This window comes from Myotis nattereri (assembly GCF_964212035.1).
Source record: "Myotis nattereri genome assembly, chromosome: 5".
In the NCBI taxonomy this organism is placed as follows: Eukaryota; Metazoa; Chordata; class Mammalia; order Chiroptera; family Vespertilionidae; genus Myotis; species Myotis nattereri.
Window position 1 is genome coordinate 25406030 of NC_138080.1, and position 27472 is coordinate 25433501.

Consider the following 27472-nt stretch of genomic DNA (forward strand, 5'->3'; position numbering starts at 1 on the left):
GCGCGGGAGGCGAGTAGGACCGGGGGTGGGATCGGGGTTCGAGTCCGGTTCGGGGTTCGAGCGTGGTCCTTCACCACCGCCAACTGCGGGGCGTGACCTCGCGGGTCTGGACCAGCCGCGGCTCTAACTCCACCATCTCAGCCCAAACTTTGCGGACTGTTGAGCGTCTCCGCCCGGTTCCCAGCTCTGACCCCCGTCCCTGCTTCTCTCCGCCACCCCGTCCTCTTCCATCTGTACCTCTCGCCCTACCCCTCCGCCCCATCACTGCCTCCCTCTCCCCACCTCCGTCCCCTCCACCCCCCACCCCCGCCCCGCTCTGTCTCCCTTCGCCCTCGGCCGCCGCCCGGAGCCAGGCCCCGGCGCGGGGAAGGCGACCGGGAGTCCGGCTGGGCTGGGCCTTGTCCTGGCGGTTGGGCCGGCGTGGGGAGCGGCAGCTGTTTGCCATTAGCCGGGGACCCCGCAGGCCCCGCCCCTCCCTGCTCGGGTGGGGTCCTCCTCACCCCCATCTTTGGGGCGCGGAGAGGGGCGGGAAGACCCCAGAGACATCCAGGCCGGTCAGCGAGGGGGTCTTTAAGGGAGACCCGGTTGGACATTCAGGCCCGCCGGACCCTGTGCCCCTTCCTCGCCCACCTTGTCTCCTCTGTGAGTGTCCGGTCTTCCTTTCGGCTGCTATCTGTGTCCCCTCCCTGTGCCCCGGGGGCTCCAGAGAGGGAGCGGGGCCCCAGCCGCAGACATCCCGCTTCCAACCTGCTTTCTCCCTGAGGACGGCCGGGGTGAGAGGCCCCCAGACCCCAGTCTCTGCCTGGGAGTGGGTCGGGGGGATGTGGAGTCGGGGTGAGGGCGGCTCGGCCTGCAGTGGGGAATCTGCGGGGCTTAGGTTCAAATCCAGGACCAGCCATTTCCCCCTCCCGTGACCCTGGGCAAGTCACTGCACATTTCTGTGCCTCCACATTCCCCACCTGGTGGGGTTGTCTGATAGGCAGATCAGTGTTGTTTCGCATACTCACCCCGGCCCTGTCCACCTCCAGGCGCCCCCACAGGCTATTCCAACCCTGCACCCCGCCTCCAGGCTCTCGGGTCCCCAGAAATCACTTGTAATCCTGTCGTATAGGCGGTGAGCCTCCAGGCAGGCGGGAAACCAAATCTCCTACATTGGGTGACTGCGTGTTCCAGGCGTTGCAAGACAGAGAAGTGAGGATAGAGACGTGGAGAGACGGGGAGAAAGAAGCACAGAGACAGAGAGACAGAGACGTGGAGAGAGACAAAGCAAGACGCTGATCGAGAGACACCGGCGTGTGAGACAAGGACCATCTCGGCAGCCCCTGGAGCCCCAGCCCCGCCTTCATGCCCAACCGGTGTCCCACCTGGCCCGTCCTCCCAGGTACCCCCTGCTCTGGCACCCGCGGGCTGGGAAGGGTCCTCCTTGGTGGTGGGTGGGCCTGGGCCCCTGCAGGAGGGTGGCTGGAGGTCAGACCGCAGAAAGCACTGGCTGAGCTCAGACGGAGTGTTTGGGACAGAAGGACCCTGGCTGGACTCCAGGACTTGGGGGGGGGGGGGAGTGAGTGAGTGAGTGAGAGGCCCTGATTGTCCCTCCCCTTTGCAGCTTCCAGGCGCCCCCTCTTACTTCCTCCTCAGACCCCCATGACTTCCCGGGCCACCGCCCTGCTGCTGGGCACCCTCTCCCCAGCCGGACATGTCCTGGGGGTGGGCAGGAAGTTCTCGTGTAGCCCAGCAGCGAAACTGTTTATTTTTAGAGAAAATTGTTTCCATAAAGGGGAAAGGCTTTGCTCCTCACTGCCTCCCCACAATTTTCCCTACCCCCTCTACCCCAACTTCCCTGACCCAGCTCTATTTTGGGGTCCCCTACCCTGAGCTGTAGCTCTCTTTTTTGTCTCTGTCTCCTCAGATCCTGGCAGGATAGCTGTCCCCCTATGAGCACCCCAGCCCCCATCTGACCCCATACCAGCTCCTGGCCTGGGCTGAGGGACAGGGTGCAGGAAGGGTGGGCCTGTAGGTCTTGGGGCCCCCAGCCTGGGGGCCTTGTGGAGGCGGGGCTTTGGGAACAGCTGGAGACTGTCCAGAGGCTGGACAGATGTGCAGGCAGGCTGGGAGGTTTGGTTTCTTTGTTCTAGGCCCCAGGGCCGTCACCCCACCCCTTTCCACAGCTTGGCTGGGTGTACACCTATATGAGGGTCCTTACTTGGGAACTGGGTGGTGGCCACACCCTCTCCCCGTCCCCTGCAGACCCTTCCTGACTCCCCTCGCCATGGCCCCTCTCCCCAGGTGAGCCTCAGCCGGTGCTGCAGGCAGTTTGACTCGAGGCCTCCCAGTGACGCGTGAGGAACATCTACGGAGGGGAGGATGGCCCAAGTCCTGCACGCGCCAGCCCCCTTTCCAGGTCAGACTTCTGCAGAGGAAGGGGGCCCTGCCCAGGGGTTGGAGGGGGGGGGTGGGGGGCCGACCTGGGCCAGACCTGGAGGCCTGAGGGAGGGGAGAGGGGCCTGGTGGTAGGGAGAGAGATAGGGCCCTACCTGGGGTAGGAGGTGGTGGAACACAGCGCTGCCCTGAGGGCCTGAATGTAGACAACCTGACTGTCCTGGAGGATCAGAGAGGGAGACAGGGCCCTGCCCTGGGGGGGGGGGGGGGGCGGGGCTGAGACTGGAGACCCAGGTGAGCCGCTGAGGGCCAGTGGGCTCCCATCCCCTGGGCAAATAAATCTTGACTGGGGGGGTGGAGGGGTCGGGGGCTCAGCCTTCCCCGTGGAGGACAGCAGTGCCCACCGGGCTTAGCGTTTCTCCCGCCCTAGGGACCCCGGGCCCAGCCTCCCCGCCCGCCTTCCCCGCCAAGGAGACTGACCCTCCCTACTCCGTGGAGACGCCCTATGGCTACCGCCTGGACCTGGATTTCCTCAAGTACGTGGACGACATCGAGAAGGGCCACACTCTGCGGCGCGTGGCCGTGCAGCGCCGGCCCCGCCTCGGCTCGCTGCCCCGCGGCCCGGGCTCCTGGTGGACCTCCACCGAGTCGCTGTGCTCCAACGCCAGCGCCGACAGCCGCCACTCCGCCTACTCCTACTGCGGCCGCGGCTTCTACCCGCAGTACGGCGCCCTGGAGGCCCGCGGCGGCTTCAACCCCCGCGTGGAGCGCACCCTGCTGGACGCCCGGCGCCGCCTCGAGGACCAGGCCGCCGCGCCCACGGGCCTGGGCTCCCTGACCCCCAGCGCGGCCAGCTCCACCAGCTCGCTGGTGGGTGTGGGGCTGCCGCCCCCGACACCACGGGGCTCCGGCATGTCCACGCCAGTGCCACCCAGCGCCGGGCACCTGGCCCACGTTCGGGAGCAGATGGCGGGTGCCCTGCGGAAGCTGCGGCAGCTGGAGGAGCAGGTGAAGCTGATCCCCGTGCTGCAGGTGAAGCTGTCGGTGCTGCAGGAAGAGAAGCGGCAGCTCACGGTGCAGCTCAAGAGCCAGAAATTCCTGGGCCACCCTTCGGGGGTCCGGGGCCGCGGCGAGCTCTGCCTTGATCTCCCCGAGGCTCCCGAGGACCCGGTACCGCTGGAGACCCGGAGCGTGGGCACCTGGGTCCGGGAGCGGGACCTGGGCGTGCCCGATGGGGAGGTGGCCCTGGCCGCCAAGGTCGCGGTGCTGGAGACCCAGCTCAAGAAAGCGCTCCAGGAGCTGCAGGCAGCTCAGGCCCGACAGGCTGGCCCCCAGCCCGAGCCCCAGCCCCAGCCCCAGCCCCAGGCCTGGCCACCGCCAGACAGCCCAGTTCGCGTGGACACCATCCGAGTGGTAGAGGGACCTCGGGAGGTGGAGGTGGCAGCCAGCACGGCCGCTGGGGCCCCTGCACAGCGGGCCCAGAGCCTGGAGCCCTATGGGGCAGGGCTGCGGGCCCTGGTGGCATCTGGAGGAACCGAGAGCCACCCCGTCTTCCGAAGCCATGAAGTGGTGGAGGCAGTGTTCTCCTCGCCCGCTGCCTCCACTGGCAACGTCCACTTGGTGAAGAAGATCAGCATCACAGAGCAAAGCTGCAACGGGGCCGCAGGTGAGCCACGCTGGGCAGGGAGGGCAGTGGAGGGCCCCTCGTGCTTCATCTGAACAGTAGGGTCCAGCCCCAGCCCCGGCCCCGGCCTTCCACCATGCAGGCCATCCCCATCTCGGAGCCTCTGTTTCTCTCTCTGCAAAAAGGTGACAAGATCATGCCACCAACTCAGTGTGTAGGGATCATGCTGAACAACTGCGTGTCTGTCAACTGTATGTCCTCGTGTGTCGTACACTGGACGTGTGCAGAAGACAGAACGTACTTGTCAGAGGGTCTCCCCAAGACTGTTGGTTTGCTCCATTTATTCAGTCGGTGGCAGGAAGCAATCTCAGACCAGTTCAAGCCATGACAAGGGAATGTAACTTAGCGACAGCGTCAGGCATGGCTGGATCCTGGTGCTCTTGAATCTTTCTTTCTTTCCCTTCCTCTGTGCACCCTTGAGGCTTCTCTCTTAGGCCAGCAAAGGTGCCCCCGCCGCTCTGCGCCTCTGTGCTTGCCGCTCAGTGGAAAGGGAGCCCCTCGGTCCAAACGTTGCCAATAAAAACCCCAGCGGTGGCACTCATTGCTGGCTCGGGTCACATGCCCAACACTGAGCTCATCGCTGACCCTCACCGCCTAGCCCTTTGGGGTAGAGGAGCCCCACCCAGGTCCTGCTGTGGCCAAGTCCTGAGGGGCGCTCCCTGAAGGAAGTGCTGAGTCTTCATGCCAAGAAAGGGGATGTGGGTTGTGCAGAATGGCAGCTGCCTACCGCTGCTGCCCTGAGGCCCCCGGGAGAAGCTGCCAGGATGATTCATAATAATGGCAGCAGCTGCTCTTTATCAGACACCAGCCTGGAGCTGGGTGCTGTGCTAAGTGTTTCACCCATAGAGGGGCTGAAGGCAGGGCGGTGCAGCCAGGGAACCTGGATTGAAAGTCCGCTTGTTGTGTCCCTGAGTGCGCAGCTTCTCTCTGGGCCTCGGCTTCCCTGTCTGTGAAGCGGCATAATAACGGTCCCCCCGTGGGATGCTTGTGAATTAGCGCGCACAGTAGGTACTCCATCAGTGCTTGTTTCTGTGTCTGCTGATGATTTTCAGGTCAACTCTATTTATAGTTGGGGAAACGGGGGCTTGGGGGGAAGCTGCACTTGCCCCGTGTCACACAGCCAGGAAGTGGCCGAACCAGAACCTAAACCGAAGTTAGCCTGAACCTGCAGCAGGGCTCAGAGGGGAGATCCAGGTTCTCATGCCAACCTCATATCTAAGGTGCCCAGAGCCTCATGGTGGGACCTGAGGGCACAGCTGGAGGGTGGGGATGCAGCTGTGTTTTCTTGCTTTTCCATGTTGTTTCTGGCCAGCTCCAGGCACCACCCCTCTGTTCTGTATCTGTTCCAAACACCCAGCCCTGTGACTCTGGCGTCTAGCCAGGGGCTCCGCCTGGCCCAACCTCAGGACCTCTGAGAGGCAACCTCCATTCCAGACATGCCTCCCAGGGCAGTCATGGGACCTCCTGCCGTCGGGACACACAGACAGTGATGTCCTCCCCAGCAGTTCTTCGTTGTGTCGCACCTAACTCCCTCTTGCTGCAGCCAGGCCCAATGTGCTAATTCATTTCACTGTCTGCTCATTCAGCAAGTATTTATGGAGTGCCTGTTATGTACCAAACTTTTCTAGGCCCTGGGGACACAGTGGTGCACAAGATAGACAAAAGCCCCTGCGATAAACAAATAGGAGGCCGCAGTAAATAAGTGAAGAATTATTTCAGAGAACCCGTGTTTGAGGCAGATACGTGTTTGATGGGGTGGTGGCCCGGGCTTCCCTGCTCCCTAGCTCTGCGCCCTTGAGCAATTTATTTAACTTCTCTGTGTCTCATTTGCAAATTGGGGGTCTTGACAGCCCGATGTCACCACATCAGTATGAGGCTTAAATGCATCAATTCATGTTACGTGTTCAGTGTGGCACCAGACACATAACGGGTGCTCAAGGGTTTGGTGTTGGCTCTGAACCAAGATGTGAAAGGAAAGAAGCAGTCAGATGGCAAAGAAGTGGGAAGAAGAGTGTTCTGGGAGGGGGCTCTGCAGGGGGAAAGGCCCTGAGGTGAGGAGGGGTATAGGTGCATCCAAGGTATTAGACAGACTAGAATAGGCTGAGGCTAGAGAAGCGGGGTCCAGGAGAGCCTGAGCATCAGGGGTAGGTCCTCCTGGGTTTGTAGACTGGGGAGGACCAATATAGGAAATAAAATGAGATATAATACTAGGAGGACTTGACAAGTATTTGGACTATGTATTCGCTTAGGTAGGTCAGCTAGATGCGTAGGTCAGGGAAGGCTCCCTGGAGGAAGAGGCAAGAAGGAGCCCAACCTCTGTACCCAGTAGAATTTGCTCACTGCAATTGAAGGGCAGTCTTCCCCGCGGGCTGGAAAAGCCTGGAGAACCCCAAAGTCCTGTCCCCCAATCTGGGAAAGGCACCACAGAGATCAGTGGAAGAGGGGGCAGCCAGACACATGCATATCTCGGTCTCTCCAAGACTTTGAAATTTTCTCTGCTCTTGTTTGAGACATATTTCTATGAGAGTAATTCATATTCTTTGTGGGAGCTTTGGGAAGTACAGAAAAATCTAGAACACAAAATAAAACTCCCATAAACCTACCACTGCCCAAACGCAGCTGCTGTCGACACTTCTGCTTCTTTCCTTCTGAATTTTTTAAATATATTTTTTTATTGATTTCAGAAAGGAAGAGAGATAGAAACATCAATGATGAGAGAGACTCATTGATTGGCTGCCTCCTGCAAGCCCCACAGTGGGGACCAAAACAGGAACCTAGGCATGTGCCCTTGGCCAGATTCAAATCTGGGACCCTTCAGTCTGCAGGCCAATGCTCTTCCCACTGAGCCAGACTGGCTAGGGCTCCTTCTGAATTTTTTAACACAGAAAATAATATGTATTTTTCAAGTCTGGAACATGGAGCTTGGAATTTGTTGTTTCTCTTCATTTTACTTTTAAAAGCATTTAGGCAGCCCGTACTATAGACCAAGGCATTATTTGACTCCCTTTTCATATTTTAATTCATTCAAATCCCCTGCACCTATATAAGGTGGGGTGTTTCTAACCCCCATGTTATAGATGAGGAAACTGAGGCACAGGCAGGTTAGCGAATTTGCCCACAGTCCTTGAAGCCAGGATTTATAATCTTTCTGGTAGAACGATAAACCAGGGGCATTTCTGATGTTATTAAGAATTTGTGGCCCTAACCGGTTTGGCTCAGTGGATAGAGCATTGGTCTGCGGACTGAAGGGTCCCAGGTTCGATTCCAGTCAAGGGCATGTACCTTGGTTGCGGGCACATCCCCAGTAGGAGGTGTGCAGGAGGCAGCTGATCGATGTTTCTCTCTCACCAATGTTTCTAACTCTCTATCCCTCTCCCTTCCTCTCTGTAAAAAATCAATAAAATATATATTTTTTTAAAAATTTTAAAAAAAAGAATTTGTGGGAGGCGCCTTTTTGGTTGTGAGCAGCCACATCATTCTTTACTCTCAAGGCTACCACGCCAACGTCCTTCCTCAGGAGCCCTTCATATCCTCTGATCTGTTTTCTCAGGGCAGGTTTCTAAAAGGGCATTTTGAGGATCTTGTTGTCTGTTACCAAATTGCTTTACGCCCTCTTGGGCTCACTCCTTTCCAGCACTGGGTTGGCGAGTAATTTACATTTTTAACAATTTCTTTTGGACTTAAGGGGCCCAAACCTGAGTTAATGAAATTTCTTCTGCCCATGGTAACCACACTGCTATTTTTTTTTAAATATATTTTATTGATTTTTTTACAGAGAGGAAGGGAGAGAGATAGAGAGTTAGAAACATCGATGAGAGAGAAACATCGATCAGCTGCCTCCTGCACATCTCCCACTGGGGATATGCCTGCAACCCAGGTACATGCCCTTGACCGGAATCGAACCTGGGACCTTTCGGTCCACAGGCCGACGCTCTATCCACTGAGCCAAACCGGTTTCGGCAACCACACTGCTATTTTACTTTACTCTTTTTTCACCTTCTTTTCCAGCCTCAATGATGAAAGTCAGTAAATATTTTCAGCTTTGTGGGCCGTATGATCTATGTTGCAATAACTCCATTCTACTCTGTTCTCCCCCCCCCCCAGCTTTATTAAGGTATATTATATACAAAAAAAACGTGTATATTGTATATATATTTTTAAATTCTCTACAATTTTGGACATTCTTTATTTTTATTGATTTGAGAGGGAGGGAGAACATTGATTTCTTGTTCCACTTATATTTGCATTCATTGGTTGATTCTTGTATGTGCCCTGACAGGGGATCGAACCTGCAATATTGGCATATCAGAACAACACTCTAACCAACTGAACTGCTCAGACAGGGCAAAAGTGTATATTTTTTAATTTTATTATTATTTCTTTTAATCTTCACCCGAGGAAGGGAGAGAGAGAGAGAGAGAGAGAGAGAGAGAGAAAGAGAGAAAAGAGAAGGGAGAGAACATTGATTAGTTGCCTTCCATATGTGCCCCAACCGGGGATCAAACTCACAACCCAGATATGTGCCCTGACTGGGAATTGAACCAGCAACTCCTCAGTGCTTAGGATGAAGCTCAACCAACTGAGACACTCAGCCTGGGCAAAAATGTATATTTTTACTGTATACATTTTTATTAATTTGTTGCCTCAATTTTGCCTTTGTAGCATGAAAGCAGACGTAAACAATATAAGTATTAATAAACGAGCATGGCTGTGTGCCAAGAAAACTTGTGTGCCGACACTGAAATGTCAGTTTCATATAATTTCCATGTGTCCCAAATGGAATCCTTCTTTTAATTGTTTTTCCAACCATTTAAAAATGTAAAAACTGCCCTCGAGCTAGAGTCAGCCAATCTCTGCCCTATGCCATTCACACACACCCTCCATCAATTCTCACCCCTCACCCCACTTATATCATTCCTGGCAATCCACCTTCCAGAGTTATTTAGATATGTGAGTGTCCTTGAAAAATATGCCCTGTGTGTGTTAATTTCCTAAAATGGTATTGTGCTTTAGAGGAAAAAAAATCTCATTCTTTTCTTAATTTTTCTTCTGTACACACTGTTTTTGAACTCTCCATACTGATATAAATCCAGTTTGTCACTTTTAATGCCCTAGTATGTGCTACATTTTTCTTATCCAATCTCCCCTTGGTAGGCACCTGGGTTACTTCCAGCTCCTGACTGCCATGAACAGTGCTGGGACCCTCCTCACCTGTGCCCTTCAGGAGGGTCACTGGCCACAGGAGGTGCCCAGTGTCAGAAGTCCTGCCTGGCCCTCCCTGGAAAAGCTGTCCCTGGTCACACTCCCAGCAGCCAAGCTTGAGTCTTACATGTCTTTCTAATGTTTTGTCCATCTGGTGCTGGTGCAAAGTGGTATCTCCTTGTTCTAATTTGCATTTCTTTGATTTCTGATGAGGTTGGGCATCACCATATCCGTATTATAAAAAGCCATGGCCTTACCGCCTGACGACCAAACGACCGGTCACCAGGAGGTGCATTGATGGGTCTCACGGTGTGGTGGGTCTGGGTCCTGGGGCGTGGCGGGTCTGGGTCCTGGGCGTGGCGGGTCTGGGTCCTGGGGCGCAGCAGGTCTGGGTCCTGGGGTGTGGCAGGTCTCAGTCCTGGTGGAGCGGGTCTTGGTCCCGCGGGTGAGTGCGGCAAGGCGAGCCCAGTGAGGTGCGCGCGGGTGGGCGGGGCTGTGAGCGCAGCAGGGCGGCGGGTGGGTGGGGCACAAGCAGGTGAGTGGGGCTTCGAGCAAGGCGAGGCGCATGCAGGTGGGCGAGCAGTGCGATTTCATGCGCCGGGCCTCTAGTATGTTTAATAAGATTCCTCCTTGGACCACTTATTTGTAGCTTTTGTCCATTTTTCTTTGGATAGTTTTGAGAAATTTCTGGCACATCCCAGGATAGGGGTTGGTGAACCAAATCCAGCCCGCTGCCTGTTTTTTTTATTATTTTTATTTTTTTGTTAATTCTCATCCAAGATATTTTTTCCATTGATTTTCAGAGAAACCGGAGGGAGGGAGGGAGAGAGAGAAAGAGAAAGAGAAAGAGAAATCTATGTGAGATTTCTCAAATGCATCCTGACTGGGGCTGGGGATTAAACCTGCAACCCTGATACGTACCCTTGACTGGGAATCGAACCCATGACCCTTTGATGCATGGGCCAACGCTCTAACCACTGAGAACACTGGCCAGGGCTGTTGTTCTATGGCTCACAAGCTAAGAATGGTTTTTATGTTTTTAAATGGTTGAACAATATGAAAAGATGCATAACATTTTGTGACATGAGCAAAATTATATAAAATTTAAAATTATAAAAACATAGCCACACCTATTCATATACAAAATTTGCATCATTTTCGACTGAGACCATGGCCCACGAAGCTCAAGTGTTTGCTGTCTGTCCCTTTACAGAAAAAGCTTGTTGACTTGTTCTGGAAGGTGATCACTTGCCCATTTTTGGCATTGCGAGTATCTTCTCCCTGTCTGTATTCTTCTCTCAACTGACTATGAGTCTTTTGGAGGTTGTTTGTTTGTTTGTTTGTTTTTTATCAAATAGAAATCTTTATGTCAGATATAGTTAAACCCATCGTCTTTAAATTTTTTCCATTATTATTATTGATGTATTTGACATGTAACATTGTATTTGTTTTAGGTGTACATGAATGATTTGATGTAGGCATATATTACGAAATGATTACCACAGTAGATTTTGTTAACATCTGTCACCTTAGAGAGTTAGGTTTTTTTCTTGTGATGAGAATGTTTAAGATCTACTCTCAGCAGCTTTTAAATATACAATACAGTAGCATGAGCTACAGTCACCATGCTCTACATTCCATCCCGAGATTTATTTATCTTATAACTGGAAGTTTGTACCTTTTGACCCCTTTCACCCATTCCCCACCCCCATCCCTGGCAACTACTAACCTGCTCTTTATCTATGAGTTCAGTTTTTTTTAGATCCCACATATAAATGAGATCACCTTGTATTTTCATATATAGTTTGTGCTTTGAAGAATTTTTTTTAAGAGAGAGAGAGTGGGAGGGTGTGGGAGAGACAGAGAGAAATATCAATGTGCGAGAGACACATCAATTGGTTGCCTCCCCCAGGTGCCCAACTGGGACTGAGCCTGCAACCAAAGTACGTGCCCTTGACAGGAATCGAACCAACAACCCTTCAGTCCAAGAGCCAATGCTTTAATCACTGAGCCAAGCAAGCCATGCGAGGAATTTTTTTTTTTTTTTTTTTGTATTTGAAGTTTTATTGGTTGAGGTTTTTTATTTTTTCAATTACAGTTGTCATTCAATATATTGGTTTCAGGTGTACCACATAGTGGTTAGACACTGAGGAATTTTTAAAGGAATCTTTTCCCTTCCTGAGACCCCCAATATCCTACATTTTCTTCCTGTGGCTTTGTAATTGGACCTTCATGTTATTCCTTCAGAGTTTACTTTCTGTGTCAGGTCTGAGGTGGGTTCCAGCCGGACTTTTTCCTGGCCAGAGCAAGCTGCTTTCCCCAGCACCACTCCACAGAGCCCCCCCTCCACCACTGGTTTGTGGAAACCCCCCTGTCTGACCCCAGCTCCCCTAGAGGGGGCTGTGCTGGGCTCTCTCTCTCCTGTTCCCTTGGCCCATCTCTTCACGTAACAAAACCCCACTGTTTGGACTGTTCTGGCTTTGGCATATGTTTTACTCTCTCCTAGGGTGGGTTCTTCGTCTCTGCCCATTTTTGTAAAATTATCTTAGCTGGTCATGGACTTTAGTTTTTCCATATAAATTTTGGTATCAGTTTTCCCCACCCCCCAGTGAAATAACAGCAATAAATACCATTTTTATTGCTGTTATTTTAGCATTGCAGTATCTGACCTTGACCTCCTCCCATGAAAGGAGCCACCCAAGCTTTTGGAAGCAGGGCCTGCTTTTCCCTGTGGCAAAATGGGCCATGGTGCTACTCCATTTTTTTCCCCCCCATTTTTTGAAAAATTGTGGTGAAATATATATAACAAAGTTTACCATGGCAACTATTTTTTTAAGTGTCCATATACTACGGTATTCAGCAGTCACATTTTAAAAAAAAATGTTTTTATTGATTCCAGAGAGAGAGAGGAATGGAGAGGGAAAGAGAGAGAGAAATATTGATTGGCTGCCTCCGCATACCCCCCCACTGGGGAAGGAGCCCACAGCCCTGGCGTGTGCCCAAACCAGGAAGAGAAGCAGAGACCTCTTGATGCACCTGGCGATGTTCCACCCACTGAGCCACACCGGCCAGGGCGGCAGTCATATTTTTTGTGCAGCCATCTCCACCAACCATCCCCAGAATTTTTCCATCTTCCCCAACTGGAACTCAGTCTCCATTCAACACTAACCTCCCATCCACCAGCCCTTGGCACCCACCATTTACTTCTTGTCTATGAATTTGACTCCTCTAGGGACCTCCTGTAGTAGATTCACAGTGTTTATCCTCCTGTGCCTGGCTTATTTCACGCAGCAGCATATTGCTTTACCTGACTTTTTGACCCTCCCAGGTGTGAGTTTGGGGCATACACGGAGATTGCAAGCTGGCCATCTGCCTCCTGACACATTTCACGTGGCCACATAATGGTTTTGTTTTATGTGAATGTATTGACAGGGTTTAAAAAAAAAAAAAATCAGGAGCCCTGGCCAGGTAGCTCGTTGGCTAGAATGTTATCCCAATACACCAAGGTTGCAGGTTCGATCTCCGATCAGGGTACATACAAGTATCAACCAAGAAATGCATAGAGGAGTGGAGCGACAAATCACTGTTTCTTTCTCTCTCCCCCTTCTCCCTCTCTTTTCCTTTCTCTTTCTAAAATCAATTTTGAAAAAAATAAGATTCTCATAAAAACCAGCTCCGGAACTGGCCTGGCCCAAGCCACGCCCTGGGCTGCAGTGCTGTCTGCGTGCTCATGGCCAAGTGTCTCATCTTTTCTATGTTCTTGTCCCAAGTATTTACTCCCTGTTCTCAACTCAAGTTGAATGTTGCCCAAGGACTTGAGGAAGTAGTCACTGTGTATGTCAAAACAGTTTTAACTGTTAAAGAGAATTAAAACGCCCAGCCGGCATGGCTCAGCGGTTCAGCTATGACCTGTGAGCTAGGAGGTCGCAGTTCCATTCCCGGTCAGGGCACATGCCCGGGTTGCGGGCTCGATCCCCAGTTGGGGGGCGTGCAGGAGGCAGCTGATCAGTGATTCTCATCGTTGACGTTTCTATCTCTCGCTCCCTCTCCTTCCTTTTCTGAAATCAATACAAATATATTTTTTAAAGAGAATTAAAATGAATTGGTCTGTGGAGCCAGTGGCAGGAAGGGGACGTCCTGAGGAAGCGGTGACATGGAAGCCACACGTGGCCTGAGGGGGGTGAACCTTTCCAAGACTTGGACACACACCACAGTGGTGACTGAACCTCTGTTCCTCGTTCCAAGCTGTGCTCTGGGGCTGGCGCTTCCTGTCCGTTCTATTCCAAGTGGACAGTGGGCACCCTCCAGGCCTGATGCCCACAAAGTCAGCTTTGTCCTTAGGCTGAACGAGGTGGGTTTTCTGAACAATTGTGATAAGATGCGTATAACATGAAATTTTCCATTTTAATAATTTTAAAGTGTCCAGTTCAGTGGTGTTGTACGACCATCACCACCACCCACCTCCAAAACGTTTTTATCTTCCCAAACTCAAACTCTGCCTGGGTGGGGTTTTAATTGTCATTTTCCAATAGTTCAATTGTTTCTTGTTTCTTTTTATTAAAGTAACGCCTGCTTAAAATTCAGCAAAGAAAGCAAAAAGGAAGCCGGATACAAATGCCATTTATAGCACAATCCTACTTTTGTTATTTAAAAAAAAAAAAAAAGCCCTAGCTGGTTTGGCTCCGTGGATAGAGCGTCCACCAGCGGACCGAAGGGTCCTGGGTTCGATTCCGATCAAGGGCATGCACCTTGGTTGCAGGCTCCTTCCCATCCCGGGCCCTGGTTGGTGCTCGTGCAGGAGACAACCAATTGATGTTTCTCTCACATCGATGTTTCTCTCTATCTTTCCCTCTCTCTTCCACTCTCTCAAAAAATATCAATGGAAAAATATCTTCGGGTGAGGATTAAAAAAAAAAGAAATCAAAGTCCTGGCTGGTGTGGCTCAGTTGGTCGTGTACGGAAAGGTTGCAGGTTCAATTCCTAGTCACGGCACATGCCCAGGTTGCAGGCTTGATGCCCAGTCGGGGGCATGCCTTAGGCAGCTGGCCCATGTTCTCTCTTGCATCCATGATTCTCTCCCTCTCTCTTCCTCTCTCTCTAAAAAGAAGAAAAATCCATAAAAATAATTCAAAAAATCTTTTTTAAAAGAAAGGACAGACTTTAAAAATCATAATATGAAGTTTTATCAAAATATAGCTTACGATTCTCTTGAGTTAACAGATGCTTCTTGAGCCCTCCCAAGTGCAGACATTGCTTAGGCTCTTCATCTCACCTTACTGTCTTCGGTCCACATCAGCTGCCAGGAAGGAGGAATGCCATTCTCCGAGGCACTGAGAGGTTACGTGATTGCCCGAGGTCACATACTTGCTCCTGCAAAGACGTGATTCCCTGCAGTGACCACCACACTCCGCTGTGATCAGATCGCGTGTCCAGAGAACACTTCATATGTCGCTGGAGATTGGAGAGGGGTCATGAGCCAGCACCGTGTGGTCACAGGATCTTCCCGTCCCTGCCAGTGTGGGGCAGGCAGCCAGTCGGGGCTGGAATTGGATTCTTCTGCCCCATCACTGAGCAGCCCTCTGGGGTCTCAGTTTGCTCACCCGCAATAATCCACCTTCTGCCGGCTGGGCGGGGTTGATGCAAGAGTCAGTCCTCAGAGCCCCTGCCCGGGGGGGCAGTGTCACTGCTGTTAGTGCTTTGCTGTTTCCCACAGCCAGTGCCTCTTTCCTGCCCCTCTAGGCCTTCCTCAGGCTTCTGCAGAGCCATCCTCGTCGCCCCCAGGGTCCGCCGCAGCCTCCTTGGCACAGCCCAAGAACACAGGCCGGGTGCCCACGTGCAACACCAGCACCAGGGAGCCCCCCAGGCAAGCAGCCCCATGTGAATCAGAGGAGGCCGGAGGTGCAGGCAAGTGGGGGTGGCCACCCAAACGGACAGAACGCTGGAGGCCTGGGCATGGGGTCTGGCTGTGGGAGACCCTTGTGACACCAGCCCTCCCCCCAGGTGGGCCCCAGGCGGGCATACGGTCCATCATGAAGCGGAAAGAGGAGCCTGCAGACCCCGCGACCCACCAGAGGAGCCTCCAGTTTGTGGGGGTCAATGGCGGGTGAGAGAAGCCCCCACCCGCTCCCCAGCTTCCACACCCCTGTTTGTTCCAAGAATGTGCCCAGTACCTGGCCTCAGCCCCTCACTTTGATTCACTCATTTAACTAAAGCACAATAGACAGGTGAGGAAACTGAGGCACAGTGAGGCGAGTGCCTGGCTGGAGCTCACGTGGCGACTAGGAGCCTGCCTTGGTGTCTGGCTCCAGAGCCCGTGCCGTAGCCACTGGACTGCGAAAGGTGCCAGATTAAGCTCCCTGCCTGGACGAAGCAGGAATGCGGGGGACACTCAGGCAGCGTGGGATCTTGGGAGGCACGCTGCCCCAGGAACGTCCCTGAAGGGTGGGCGCATGTGCTGCGGCACAGCAGGAGCTGGCAGAGCGAAGAGAGGGGTGAGAGGGCTCTCCTGGTGGAGGGCACAGCCTGGGCCCAGGCCCAGAGGTGAGAGGAAGCAGAGCGACATGAGAGATGGGAGGCATCAGAGCGATGGTCAGGGACAGTTTGAAACCTCAAATACCAGGAACTTAGACTTTGTCCGGAGGAAGCAAGAATCACGAGGGACCTATCCGAGGTAGAGCAAGGGTCTGAACCAGGAGCAAAGCGCGTGAGAGGTACCGAAGGGTACAAGGGGAAAGCGTGTCCCTCCCTGGCCCCCCAGCGCGATCCCAGTCACAACTAGTGTCTGTTGAGGTTCACTGTGTGCCAAGTGCTGTGAGCCACATTCCTGCAGACCTGTTAGGTCCATACTGACATCATCCTCGTTTAACAGATGGGGGAACCGAGGTCCAGTAATCAGAGCCCCAACCCGCCCCCCCGAACTCCCTGTCCCATCTGCAGCATCTCTCCCTCCCCGCCCACCCCTCTTCCCCAGGTGTGAGTCCTCATCTGAGGACTCCAGCACAGCAGAGAACTTCTCAGACAATGAGAGCACAGAGAACGAGACCCCGGAGCCTGAGGCGAGGGTGCCACGTGTGGCTGAGGCTCCCCCGCTCAGGCCCACAGGGACAGCCGTGGCCAAGATCAACCAGGAGGAGTGCCAACCAACTCGGGAGTCTCAGCGAGTGCCCACAGCTGAGGGGGCCTCAGGATCAAATGTGGAGGAGATCCGGTCAGTTTTCTGGGTGGGAGGCAGGGCCCGGGTTGTGTGTGGGGTGACCTCCAATTCCACCATCCAAGCCCTTTGAGTGACTATCCCATCAGTCATGCACACCCTAGTCTAAACGAGCAGAGAAGCCCTTTTCTCCCTCTGGGCATCTTGAAGATCTGGAGGCTTTGAGGAAGGGCCTGATGGGGCAGTTTGGCTGTTGGGTTAGGATTTAGGGGGCAGGTAAAGTCCTTAAGCTACCCACCTTTTTGGGACATTTTGCCCCACTTGTCCATCCTGTTTATCTTGTTTTATTCCTTGATGAAAAATCTGACATTAGGAAAAGATTTTCCATCTGCCACTGACTATTTGGAGAAAACTAGCCTGTGTGTCCACTTTCTCCTGGAGTTTGTGTGTGCTCCATGTATGCCCTGTGGGGTACCATATAAAAACTTGTTCCTGGTGAAGGGGGCGTCTGAGGGTCTACCAGTCAGGTGAGCCCTGGCAGGATTGGTGAGTGCCGTGGTGGAGAGCATTGGGGCTCTGTCTGAGCGCCCCAGCCGGACATGGAAAGCAAGGCAAACCCAGGGGCTGGGCTAAACCTCCTCTCTCTCCCCCTCTCCCTCCCCTTCTCCCTCGCAGGATGGAGCTAAGCCCCGACCTCATCTCAGCCTGCCTGGCCCTGGAAAAGTACCTGGACAACCCTAACGCCCTCTCTGAGCGGGAGCTGGTACGCGGTCCGGGACTGAGAGGGCTCTCCTGCACCCCCTGGCTTCTCGCCCGCAGCGCCTCCCTGTGCCAGCCTCAGGGGGAGTGTGCTTGAGTCATGGGCCTTAGAGAGGCCAGGGAGGTGGGGAGGGGCCCGAGGATGATGGCCCGCTGGCAAAGCCGGCCTGGGTTCCTGGTCCTTCGGGAGCTTGAGGGGAGGGGCTGGCATAGCTCCCTCCACTGGTTCCACACGTGCCTTGATACCCCGATGGAGCTGCTCACAACTTCCTGGGGGCAGACCTTGCAGTGTCTCCACTTCCCTCTAGGGTCCTTGTCCAGGAGGGGAGACAACACTCCTCCAGGGGCTCGTCTGGGTGGGGTGCCCATGCTCCCCTTTCAAGGCTCTGGTTCAGGACAGGGACATCCGCACTCCCCTCCGGGGCTTAGCCCAGGGGAAGGTGGGCTGCCGCCGCCCTCATCCCCTCTCCTCTCCGGCTGCAGAAAGTGGCCTACACCACGGTGCTGCAGGAGTGGCTGCGCCTGGCCTGCCGCAGTGACGCCCACCCGGAGCTCGTGCGGCGCCACCTGGTCACGTTCCGGGCCATGTCATCGCGGCTGCTGGACTACGTGGTCAACATTGCCGACAGCAACGGCAACACCGCGCTGCACTACTCCGTGTCCCACGCCAACTTCCCGGTTGTGCGGCAGCTGCTGGACAGCGGTAAGCCTGGCCAGCTGTCACCCCGGTTTGGTGGTCTGGTTGGGGAGACGTGGCCCCCCTAGTCTAGTGGGGGAGACACTGCCCTCCCACTCTGGCGGGGAGATGCAGGCCCGCCTGTCGCCTCAGTGCTCTGGAAAGGGCAGCCATGGTCTTCGGGAAAACACATGCCCTCCCCCCCATCCACACGGACCCCTGTGTAATGGAGGTCACACCTCTGGAACCCTAGTCTGAGGGGCGGACATGGCTTTGAGTCTGGGGCTTGGAGAGAAGATGTGGTTCCCAGTTCAGCAGGAAAGGGTTTCCTTGCCCTAGTCCGACGGGGAAGACACAGACTCCTAGTCTGATGAAGGCTCCAATCTGATGGAGGAGGCATAGGCCAGTCTGAAGGAGACTGATGTTCAGACCAATACTCTCAGCCCTAAATGTGGTGCCAATGTCGGGGGCCCAGGCTGATGGAGGGGTAGAGTGGCTTCAATCATAAAGGGCGTGGCTGCATTTAGAGGAGCCACTCCGCAGGGTGTGGGAATGGGGACGAACACCCTGGGCAGAATGGGGTTCTCAGTCTGAGAAAAGGGAGGAATCCGGCCACACCTAGATGGCCGGAGGAGGCCATGCCCAGAGCTCATGGTCGAGCAAAACAAGGCTCCAGTCTGATAGCAGAGACTGGCCTGGTCCTCAGGGCCCCTCCCCCGGCCTTGAGGGAGGCCGGTGGGCGTCAGTGGGTCTGAGGGCTCCTGTCCTCCTGCCCCCTCCCCCAGGGGTCTGCCAGGTGGACAAGCAGAACCGGGCTGGCTACAGCCCCATCATGCTCACCGCCCTGGCCGCCCTCAAGACCCAGGATGACATCGAGACGCTCCTGCAGCTCTTCCGGCTCGGAGACGTCAACGCCAAAGCCAGCCAGGTAGGCCCGGGCACTGCAGACCTGGGCAGCCCTTCCCGCCAGCCAGGTAGGCCCGGGCACTGCAGACCTGGGCAGCCCTTCCCGCCAGCCAGGTAGGCCCGGGCACTGCAGACCTGGGCAGCCCTTCCCGCCAGCCAGGTAGGCGCCCGGGCACTACAGACCTGGGCAGCCCTTCCCGCCAGCCAGGTAGGCCCGGGCACTGCAGACCTGGGCAGCCCTTCCCGCCAGCCAGGTAGGCGCCCGGGCACTGCAGACCTGGGCAGCCCTTCCCGCCAGCCAGGTAGGCCCGGGCACTGCAGACCTGGGCAGCCCTTCCCGCCAGCCAGGTAGGCCCGGGCACTGCAGATCTGGGCAGCCCTTCCCGCCAGCCAGGTAGGCCCGGGCACTGCAGACCTGGGCAGCCCTTCCCGCCAGCCAGGTAGGCCCGGGCACTGCAGACCTGGGCAGCCCTTCCCGCCAGCCAGGTAGGCGCCCGGGCACTGCAGACCTGGGCAGCCCTTCCCGCCAGCCAGGTAGGCCCGGGCACTGCAGACCTGGGCAGCCCTTCCCGCCAGCCAGGTAGGCCCGGGCACTGCAGACCTGGGCAGCCCTTCCCGCCAGCCAGGTAGGCGCCCGGGCACTGCAGACCTGGGCAGCCCTTCCCGCCAGCCAGGTAGGCGCCCGGGCACTGCAGACCTGGGCAGCCCTTCCCGCCAGCCAGGTAGGCCCGGGGCACTGCAGACCTGGGCAGCCCTTCCTGGTTACCAAGTCCTGGCTGTGCGCCAAGCCCAAACGTGACCTCGTTTCATGCCCAGGGAGAGTCCCTGATCCACAGACAAGGAAACTGAGGCTCAGAGAAGCAGAGTCATTTTCTCAAGGTCAGACTAGAGGAGGGGGCTTTGAAAAGGGGGTCTAGCTCCCGAGCCCCATTCTTGTGCCCTTCCCCGGCAGGCGCGGGACCTTCTGGTGGAAGGGGGTGGGGACGGGCGAGGACGTGGGGGTCCCCAGCTTGACGCCGTCCCGCATGCTGCTGGGTAGTGCGTTGGGCAGCAGGTGGAAGCCGGAGGCTCAGAGGGTGGGCCAGCAGGCACGGCCCCGCACTCCTGGAGCTCACAGGCCAGTGGGGGCAGGAGCCACTCGCGTCAGGCAGCACGGAGGCTTGGGGGCGATTTGGACTCGGGCTGCAGAGCGCCACTAGAGGCGTTCCGTCAGGGCAGGGTGCGGCCCACTTTCTGACTTGAAATCTCCCTTCAGCTGCATGTTGGGGAGCAGAAGCCGGGAGACTATGAAAGCCACAGGGGTGTGGACAGGGTCCAGGCAGAGGAGCAGGGCGCTGCGATGTGCATGCAGGAGCAGACCTCTTGCTCTTTTTTATTGATTTCAGAGAGGAAGCGGGAGGGGGAGAGAGAGAAACGTCAATGATGAGAGAGAAGCATTGATCGGCTGCCTCCTGCACGCCCCCTACTGGAAATCAAGCCCGCAACCTGGGCATGTGCCCTTAACCGGAATCGAACCCAGGACCCTTCAGTCCGCAGGTCAACGCTCTATGCACTGAGCCAAACCAGCCATGGCTGGTTTACTTTTTTTAATTGAGGTGAAATGCACACATTCCCCTTTTAAAGTGCACAGTTCAATGGCATTTAGTATATTTACAGTGTTGTGTAACCATCACTATTTCTACTTCCCGAACATCCCCCTCACCCCAAAAGGAAACCCTGCACCCATTAGCAGTCACTCCCCCTTCTCCCTCCCCAGTCTGCTTTCTGCCTCTGGGTTTGCCTGTATGGGTATTTCATACAAACAGAGTCATGTAGCGTGTGTGCCCTTTAGTGTCCAGCTTCTTTCACTGAACATGTTTTCAAGGTCCGTCCCTGGTGTAAGATGCAGGCTGTGGTACTTTGTTCCTTTTTAAGACTGAATAATGTTCTGTAGTATGGGTTTACCACCGTTTGTTTGTTGCTCACCTGCTGGTGAACACTGATTTAATTTTTATAAAGGCTCAACTGACATACAGAAAAGTGCACAAATCTTAGCGTCATATGTTTTTACCTGTTTACACCTGTGAGTTAGGCGCCTGCGTTAGGTGGGCGTGGGGGTGGGGAGACGAGTGGCATCTCCCTGAGGAGGAGACATTTAAGCTGAGACCTGAGGGGCAGTGAGACAGGAGGGGGGGGGGGGGCCAGCCAATGCCCAGGCCCGTTGGGGAGGACGTGGGGGAGGACTGTTTGAGATACAGAAGGAGGCCAGCAAGTGGGGTGCTGTTAGCAGCGGGGCACTCCGGAGCAGGGCCGGCCTCGGAGGGCGTGGTGCAGAGCCTGTGGCTTGTCCTGGGCAGGCGGGGCAGACGGCCCTGATGCTGGCAGTCAGCCACGGGCGCGCGGACGTGGTGAAAGCCCTGCTGGCCTGCGAGGCGGACGTCAACGTGCAGGACGATGACGGCTCTACGGCCCTCATGTGCGCCTGCGAGCACGGCCACAAGGAGATCACGGGACTGCTGCTGGCCGTGCCCAGCTGTGACATCGCGCTCACTGACCGCGTGAGTCAGCACTCGGGTGCCCCTCGGGGCGGGCGGGGGCTGGGTGCCGGGCGTCCTTATAGCAGCCATGCTTTGCAGGACGGGAGCACGGCTTTGATGGTGGCCCTGGACGCAGGGCAGAGTGAAATCGCGTCCATGCTGTACTCCCGCCTGAACATCAAGTGCTCGGTGAGTCTCAGCCCGAGCAGGGTGTTGCGGGAGGAGGGTGCAGGGGAGCAGGGCGGGGCCTGGGAGGGGACAGATGTTTATGAAGAGCCGATGGTGGATGGGTCCTGAGCCAGGGACTTAGTAGTTATCTGCTTGTTGAACCTTCATGGTGCCCCGTGAGGCCATGAGTCACCGAGAGCTGAGACTGCATGGTCATGGTTGACATCTCGGTATTTGAACCCAGACCTATCTGAACGCTCTTTAAATTATTTTAAAATATATTTTTATTCATTTCAGAGAGGAAGGGAGAAGGATAGAAACATCAATGATGAGAGAGAATCACTGACCAGCTGCCCCCTGCACACCCCCTACCCAGACATGTGCCCTGACTGGGAATTAAACTGACCTTCTGATTCACAGGTCAATGCTCAACCACTGAGCCACACCGGCCAGGCCAAATGCATGTTCTTAATCACCATTCACTCATTTGAGAAATATTTACAGAGCCCTGACTGCCTCTGGCCCTCCTCTAGGCCCTGGCAACCGGCACTGAACAAAACAGAAAAAACGTTTCTGCCCATCATAGAGCAGACAATCTAATAAAAGACAAAATAAAGAAAATTGGTGTAGCATAGCCAGGGGATGGTATGTGCTGGGAAGAAATATGAACCAGGATGTGAGGGACAGTGAGTGACGGAGGAGCTACCTGAGACCTTCATGAAACTGACGCTTGAGCCAGCACCTGAGGACGTGAGGGAGCAAGTGTGTGGCTCTCCAGGCAGAAGGAACAGACAGTGCGAAGGCCTGAGGCTGGGGCTTTCCTGCGTGTGAGGGCGTCAGGGAGCCCCAGCGGGAAGAGAGGAGGGCAGGGAGGTGATGCCACAGATCACGCAGGGCCCGTGGGCCACTGTGGGGCTTTGGGTTTCACGGTGAGCGTGTCCGTGAGCAGAGGCCTTGAGAAGTCTCGCTGTAAAGAAACCCCATTTAACTGTGTTTAACCAGCATTTCTCTTATGGACCACAGAAACCTGAGGTGTTTTTTTAAAAAAGTTTGCCTAGCAAAACACTCTTCCAGAAGCACAATAGGGGGATAATACTGATACTAGCTGTGTCCTGGTGCCTGTGGAGGAAAAAGCCCTCCAGTCTAATGGGGGAGGCAGTCCTTCCAGTCTGATGGGGGAGACAGTCCTTCCAGTCTGATGGGGGAGACAGTCCTTCCAGTCTGATGGGGGAGACAGTCCTTCCAGTCTGATGGGGGAGACAGGGCGGTCCCTGTAAGCCTCAAAGCGATTCTCCGTGTGGTGGAGGAGACAGTATACCGAGTGCCTACTGGGTGTGATTGCTTGAACCTTCCACAGTAACCTGGTTCGTTTGCATAAAGTACTGTTATTATTTTCTACTCAGTTTTTCCAGGTGGGGAGGTGGAGGCTTAGAATGGTTACATCCTTGGTTCAAGGTCTCACTGCCAGGAAGGGGCAGAGGCCCCGGGGTCCTTCTGACTCTAGACCTTGGGCAGGAGCCTCACTGCCCCCGCCCACCCCCACCTGCACTGGCCCCAGCTGCCCCGAAGCGTATCCAGGTTCGGGTTCAAGGGTAGCATCGTGGGTGTCAACCACAGCAATTCCCAGAAGGTCCGAGAGAGGGAGGTTGCAGACGTGCGGTCCGTCTCCGCCTGGCTCCCAGGTTCTCCTAAGGCTTCCAGCTTTTCTGGCTCCAGGGCACCCACCCGGCCTCAGTGTGATGCTCAGGATCACCTGGGGATCCGCTTTGGACCTCAGTTTCCTCACCTGGAAGATGGGGGCGATGGGGCTGGAGATGGCTCGCTGTCTGATCTGCGCTCCTGCCCCCAGGGACTCTGAGGCAGGAACCCCAATCCTCTCTGTCCACCTGGACCACTGCCACAGCCTCTGCCTCCCCCACCCTCACTGCCCCTCACTCTGCTCTCCCCACAGCAGCCGGAGGTCAGTGCGGACACCTGAGTCAGCACTCACAGCCCTCTCTGGCTCCCACCTCCATTGGAGAAAAAGCCAAAGTCATCCTCAAAGCCCATCAGCTCCCCCTCCCCCTCCCCGTCCCTCCCTGAGCTCCAGCCACACCAGCCTGACCCCTGCTCCGCCTCAGGGCCTGGGCACTGGCTCTCTCTTCTGCCTGCAATGCCTCTCTGCCCCCTTGGCCGGCCCCTCCCCGACCACCCGCTGTTGCTGTCATTCCCTTCCATCCCTCATCCCTGGTGAGACTCCTCCACTGCATTTATTTATTTGCTTCTCGGAGGCATCTCCCCCCGTCACATGGCCTCGAGGCCAAGGGATCCCAGCCTCTTGTTCACTCACCGCAGCCGCTGGGCCAGCCAGCAGAGCCGGCGCCGCGGAGGCAAGGATGCCAAACAAGGAATTGTGCTTCTCGTTTCAGTTTGCCCCGATGTCAGATGACGAAAGTCCTGCATCGTCCTCTGCAGAAGAGTAGCCATGAGGGGGGACCAGAGGCGCCTCCCGCCGAGGCCAGTCAGCCCCAGAGCGAACTGGCCCTCCTCCCTTGTTCCTCCTCCCGGTCTCCCCCCTGGCCAACCCCATCATACCCACCAAGGCCTCGGTCTCAAAGGCAAGTGGGTTTCTCCTGCTTCCCAGCAGTGACAAGACTCCAGCTTAACTGGGTTTTTCCCGTTCCCCAGTTCAAAGCAGCCACAGTAAAGACCGAAGCTACATTCTCGTAGGAAATGGCGCCAGTGGCTGATGCTGGCGTGGGTTTATGGAGAACACAGAACAATCGACTGGCAGTGATGGATGGAGGCGGGCGAGAGGGAAACGTATTGTATTTTGGAATCACCATCGGGGAAGGGGGGGAATCATATTACTTGTTGCCAAATCTGAAAGTCACTGGAAATGCATATTTTCATTTTAATCTTGAGTGTTATTACTCACGGGTGGTGTCTGGAGTGGCTTAACTCCCCCTGGCCCCCCACATTTAATTGTCTGGTATGTAATAGTGTTTTGTCCACTCTCCCCGAGACAGCTTTCTTGGGGGAATTTTGGTCTCTTCACAAAACGGATTCTGTCCCTGCCACCTGGAGTAGGAAATTTAGCCCTTTCTTCTGCTTTCTGCCAGCGTCGACCCCGTTCAGGTCGAGGGGAGCCCCAGGACACAGCAGCCGAGAGGTGTGAACAGTTCATATCAAGAAATTACCCCGACCTCCGGCCCCTCCCCACGTGGAGGCCCCAGCAAATATTAATTTTCCTAGAAAATCCTTCAGACCTGGAGACACAGGAAATGAATCCTGTTCCCAGAGTGGCTGCTGAGTCCCTGGGCTTCGAACCCAGGTTACGGGCCGTCCAGATCCTCCTCAGGCTCCAGAATTTCTCTCTTCAAAGGAAAGAAAACAGGCCATGTGTGTGTTGGCAGCGCCTGGGGCCGGCTCCAGGAACCCCATGTGTGCACAATTAAAAATTGGCTGCCCCCAGAGGGCTCCCAGCGCAAACTTAAAGAGGCAGGGCCTTGCCGAAAACCAAACAAGGGCCAGCTGGGGTTTTTTTGTGTGTTTTTTTTTAACCTACAGGCTTTCCGGAGCTGCCTGGAGCAGAGCCTGCTGGACGTGGGGCTCGCCAGACTCTCACAGTTTCCTTAATGGCCTGTTTTGTTCCCAGGATCTCAACAGCGTTTTCTTTCCTTTTCCTTCCTTCTGTGAACCAAAAAAAGAAAAGGGATAGGCCCGAGCCTCCGAAAGTGCCTCTGCGGCCGGGGAGCAAGACCCCGGGCTAATAGATGTCCTGCCTTCCGGCCAGTTGGCGGCCCCACTGCCAGGGTCGGAGCCAGGCCACGGAGGATGGAGCGGGCCCTGAGTGCCCACGTGTCCATTCAGTAAAGCGGAACGCTGGCTTCTCTCCTACAGAAGTGCGTTTCTTGGCTTGATGGAGTCTGGCTTGCTTTGATTTTGAAGGGCTCAAAATCTTTTTTATTTTGTACCTAAGACAAAAGAGCTTGCTTGCATGGTCAAAGGAGGGAGGCACCCCGGGGAGAGAGAGAGGGAGAGAGAGAGTGTGTGTGTGTGTAAGTTGGAGAGAAAAAAACAAAGCTGCTGGAGGATGCCAGGGTATTTGATGGAAGGCTGCAGCTCTGAGCAGCGGTGCCGTGTTGTGTGCCTGTGTGTCCTGGCCCGGAGCCAGCGGTGCGTTTATTTTAAGCTCCTACAAGCAGCTCACTGACACCTTATTTGCCCCTGTTCCCCTCTCCCCTGGTGCCCAGTGGCTTGGCACGGAGGCTACAGGGGGTCCTGCCTTTGTCCCCATTCTCTTCTCACATGTATTCATGACCTTAAACTTTCCAACCACGGTACGTCCATAAAGACAGTATTACGCTTAAATGAAGTATTCTTTTTGTAATCATTTTTTAGATGGTAAAGAAATTTAATAAAGCTACTTTATGATAATGCCAATATCTGTGTCTGATCATTGTCTCGGTGTGTGCCTCTTTAAGTTTTAAAATAGATACTTTTTAGCCCTAGCTGGTTGGCTCAGTGGATAGAGCGTCGGCCTGCGGACTGAATGGTCGCAGGTTCAATTCCAGTCAAGGGCATATGCCTGGGTTGCGGGCCCCTACCCCAGTAGGGGGCATGCAGGAGGCAGCCAATCAATGATTCCCTCTCATCATTGATGTTTCTATCTCTCTCCCTCTCCCTTCCTCTCTGAAATCAATTTTAAAAAAATTACAATTTACTTATTTTGAACAATGTTCAAAGCTACAGAAAAGTGACAAGACTATTATAATAAACTCCCTTATGCTCTGTCCTATACTGTAGCCACTACTAGCTACACGTGGCTGTTTCCAGCTAAATATGAATTAGTTACAATTAACTTGTGCCCGGTGGCTATTATATTGGCCTCCAGAGGTAGAAAACATTGCCATTGTGGCAAAAAGTTCTAACAAAGACGCACAGTGAAGACCTCAAACAAAATCCTTACAGACTGCGTTTCCTCGTGACAGAATAGTTCATAGCAATTGTAAAAGGCAACATTCAAACAATACAGAAATGTGTGGCATAGTGGAGGGTGCCGTGGTCCACTTAGTGTGAACACCACTTAGTGTGAACACCACTTAGTGTGAACACCGCTTAGTGTGAGCATCACTTAGTGTGAACACCACTTAGTGTGAACACCACTTAGTGTGAACACCACTTAGTGTGAACACCTGCCGTGTCAACAGTTCGGAGTATCTCCTACCAAACCCTTTTTCTAAAACGATTTGCTGTTTTATTTTTTGAGATGCAACATACATACATGTTGTGCACCAGTCTGCTAGGGCTGCCGAAGGAGGAAGCACAAGGCCAAAGTGGTGAGGAATTATAAATGTATTTGGTCATCTGGAAACTCAGATGCGCTGAGCCCCCACATGGCACCAGCGCCCAGGGACAAGGAACCGGAGATCTTAAAGGGCTCTAGGCGGGCTTTTTCTGGGAGGGTCTTAGCAAATGGAATGTCGGTTGTGAAGTGGCCTAAAGGTCACTTCCCAGGGGAGGGGGTGTTGATTCAGTTACTTGATCAGACCTGACGAAGTCATGCACAAAGCACATGGCTCCCTGGCTTTTCGCATCACCAGCACCAGGACAGGAAGTGGAGCAGCCTGTGCTGCTCCCTACCCCCGACCCTTCCTCTCCCTCCCTCCAAAGGTGATTGATGGTTGCTCTCCTGACTTCTCCCTTCCTCTGTTTTACCTCCGGATTGCTCAACCAGGAGATAATGGGTGGGTTTCAGAGGTTTTAGGAAGTCCCAGGAATTTTATGCAGAGTCGTGTATTTCTGAGGGGAAGGTCCACTGCGCTTGTCAGTTTTTCAGGGAGGTTTGTGAGCCAAGAAGGGGCCTTTGGAACACTTTTTAAAAAATTGTTTCTCTTGCCCTGGCTGGTTTTGCTCAGTGGATAGAGCATCAGCCCGCAGACTGAAGGGTCCCAAGTTCTATTCCGGTCAAGGGCACATGCCCGGTTGCAGGCTCAATCCCCAGTAGGGGGTGTGCAGGAGGCAGCCAATCAATGATTCTCTTTCATCATTAA

At 54.6% G+C, this 27472-nt stretch overlaps 1 protein-coding gene across 1 annotated transcript; it reads left to right on the forward strand.

Annotated features, from left to right (window-relative positions):
• Positions 1 to 2361: 2361 nt before the first annotated feature.
• Positions 2362 to 25860, forward strand: KANK2 (KN motif and ankyrin repeat domains 2; the record flags this gene model as incomplete). Its single annotated transcript, XM_081090644.1, has 11 exons — positions 2362 to 2398; positions 2807 to 4042; positions 15002 to 15166; positions 15263 to 15365; positions 16233 to 16469; positions 17088 to 17175; positions 17655 to 17874; positions 18633 to 18775; positions 21090 to 21290; positions 21369 to 21458; positions 23846 to 25860. 11 exons carry the CDS (start codon positions 2362 to 2364, stop codon positions 23897 to 23899), a joined length of 2574 nt encoding a protein of 857 aa, XP_080946770.1. The 3' UTR covers positions 23900 to 25860.
• Positions 25861 to 27472: the final 1612 nt, after the last annotated feature.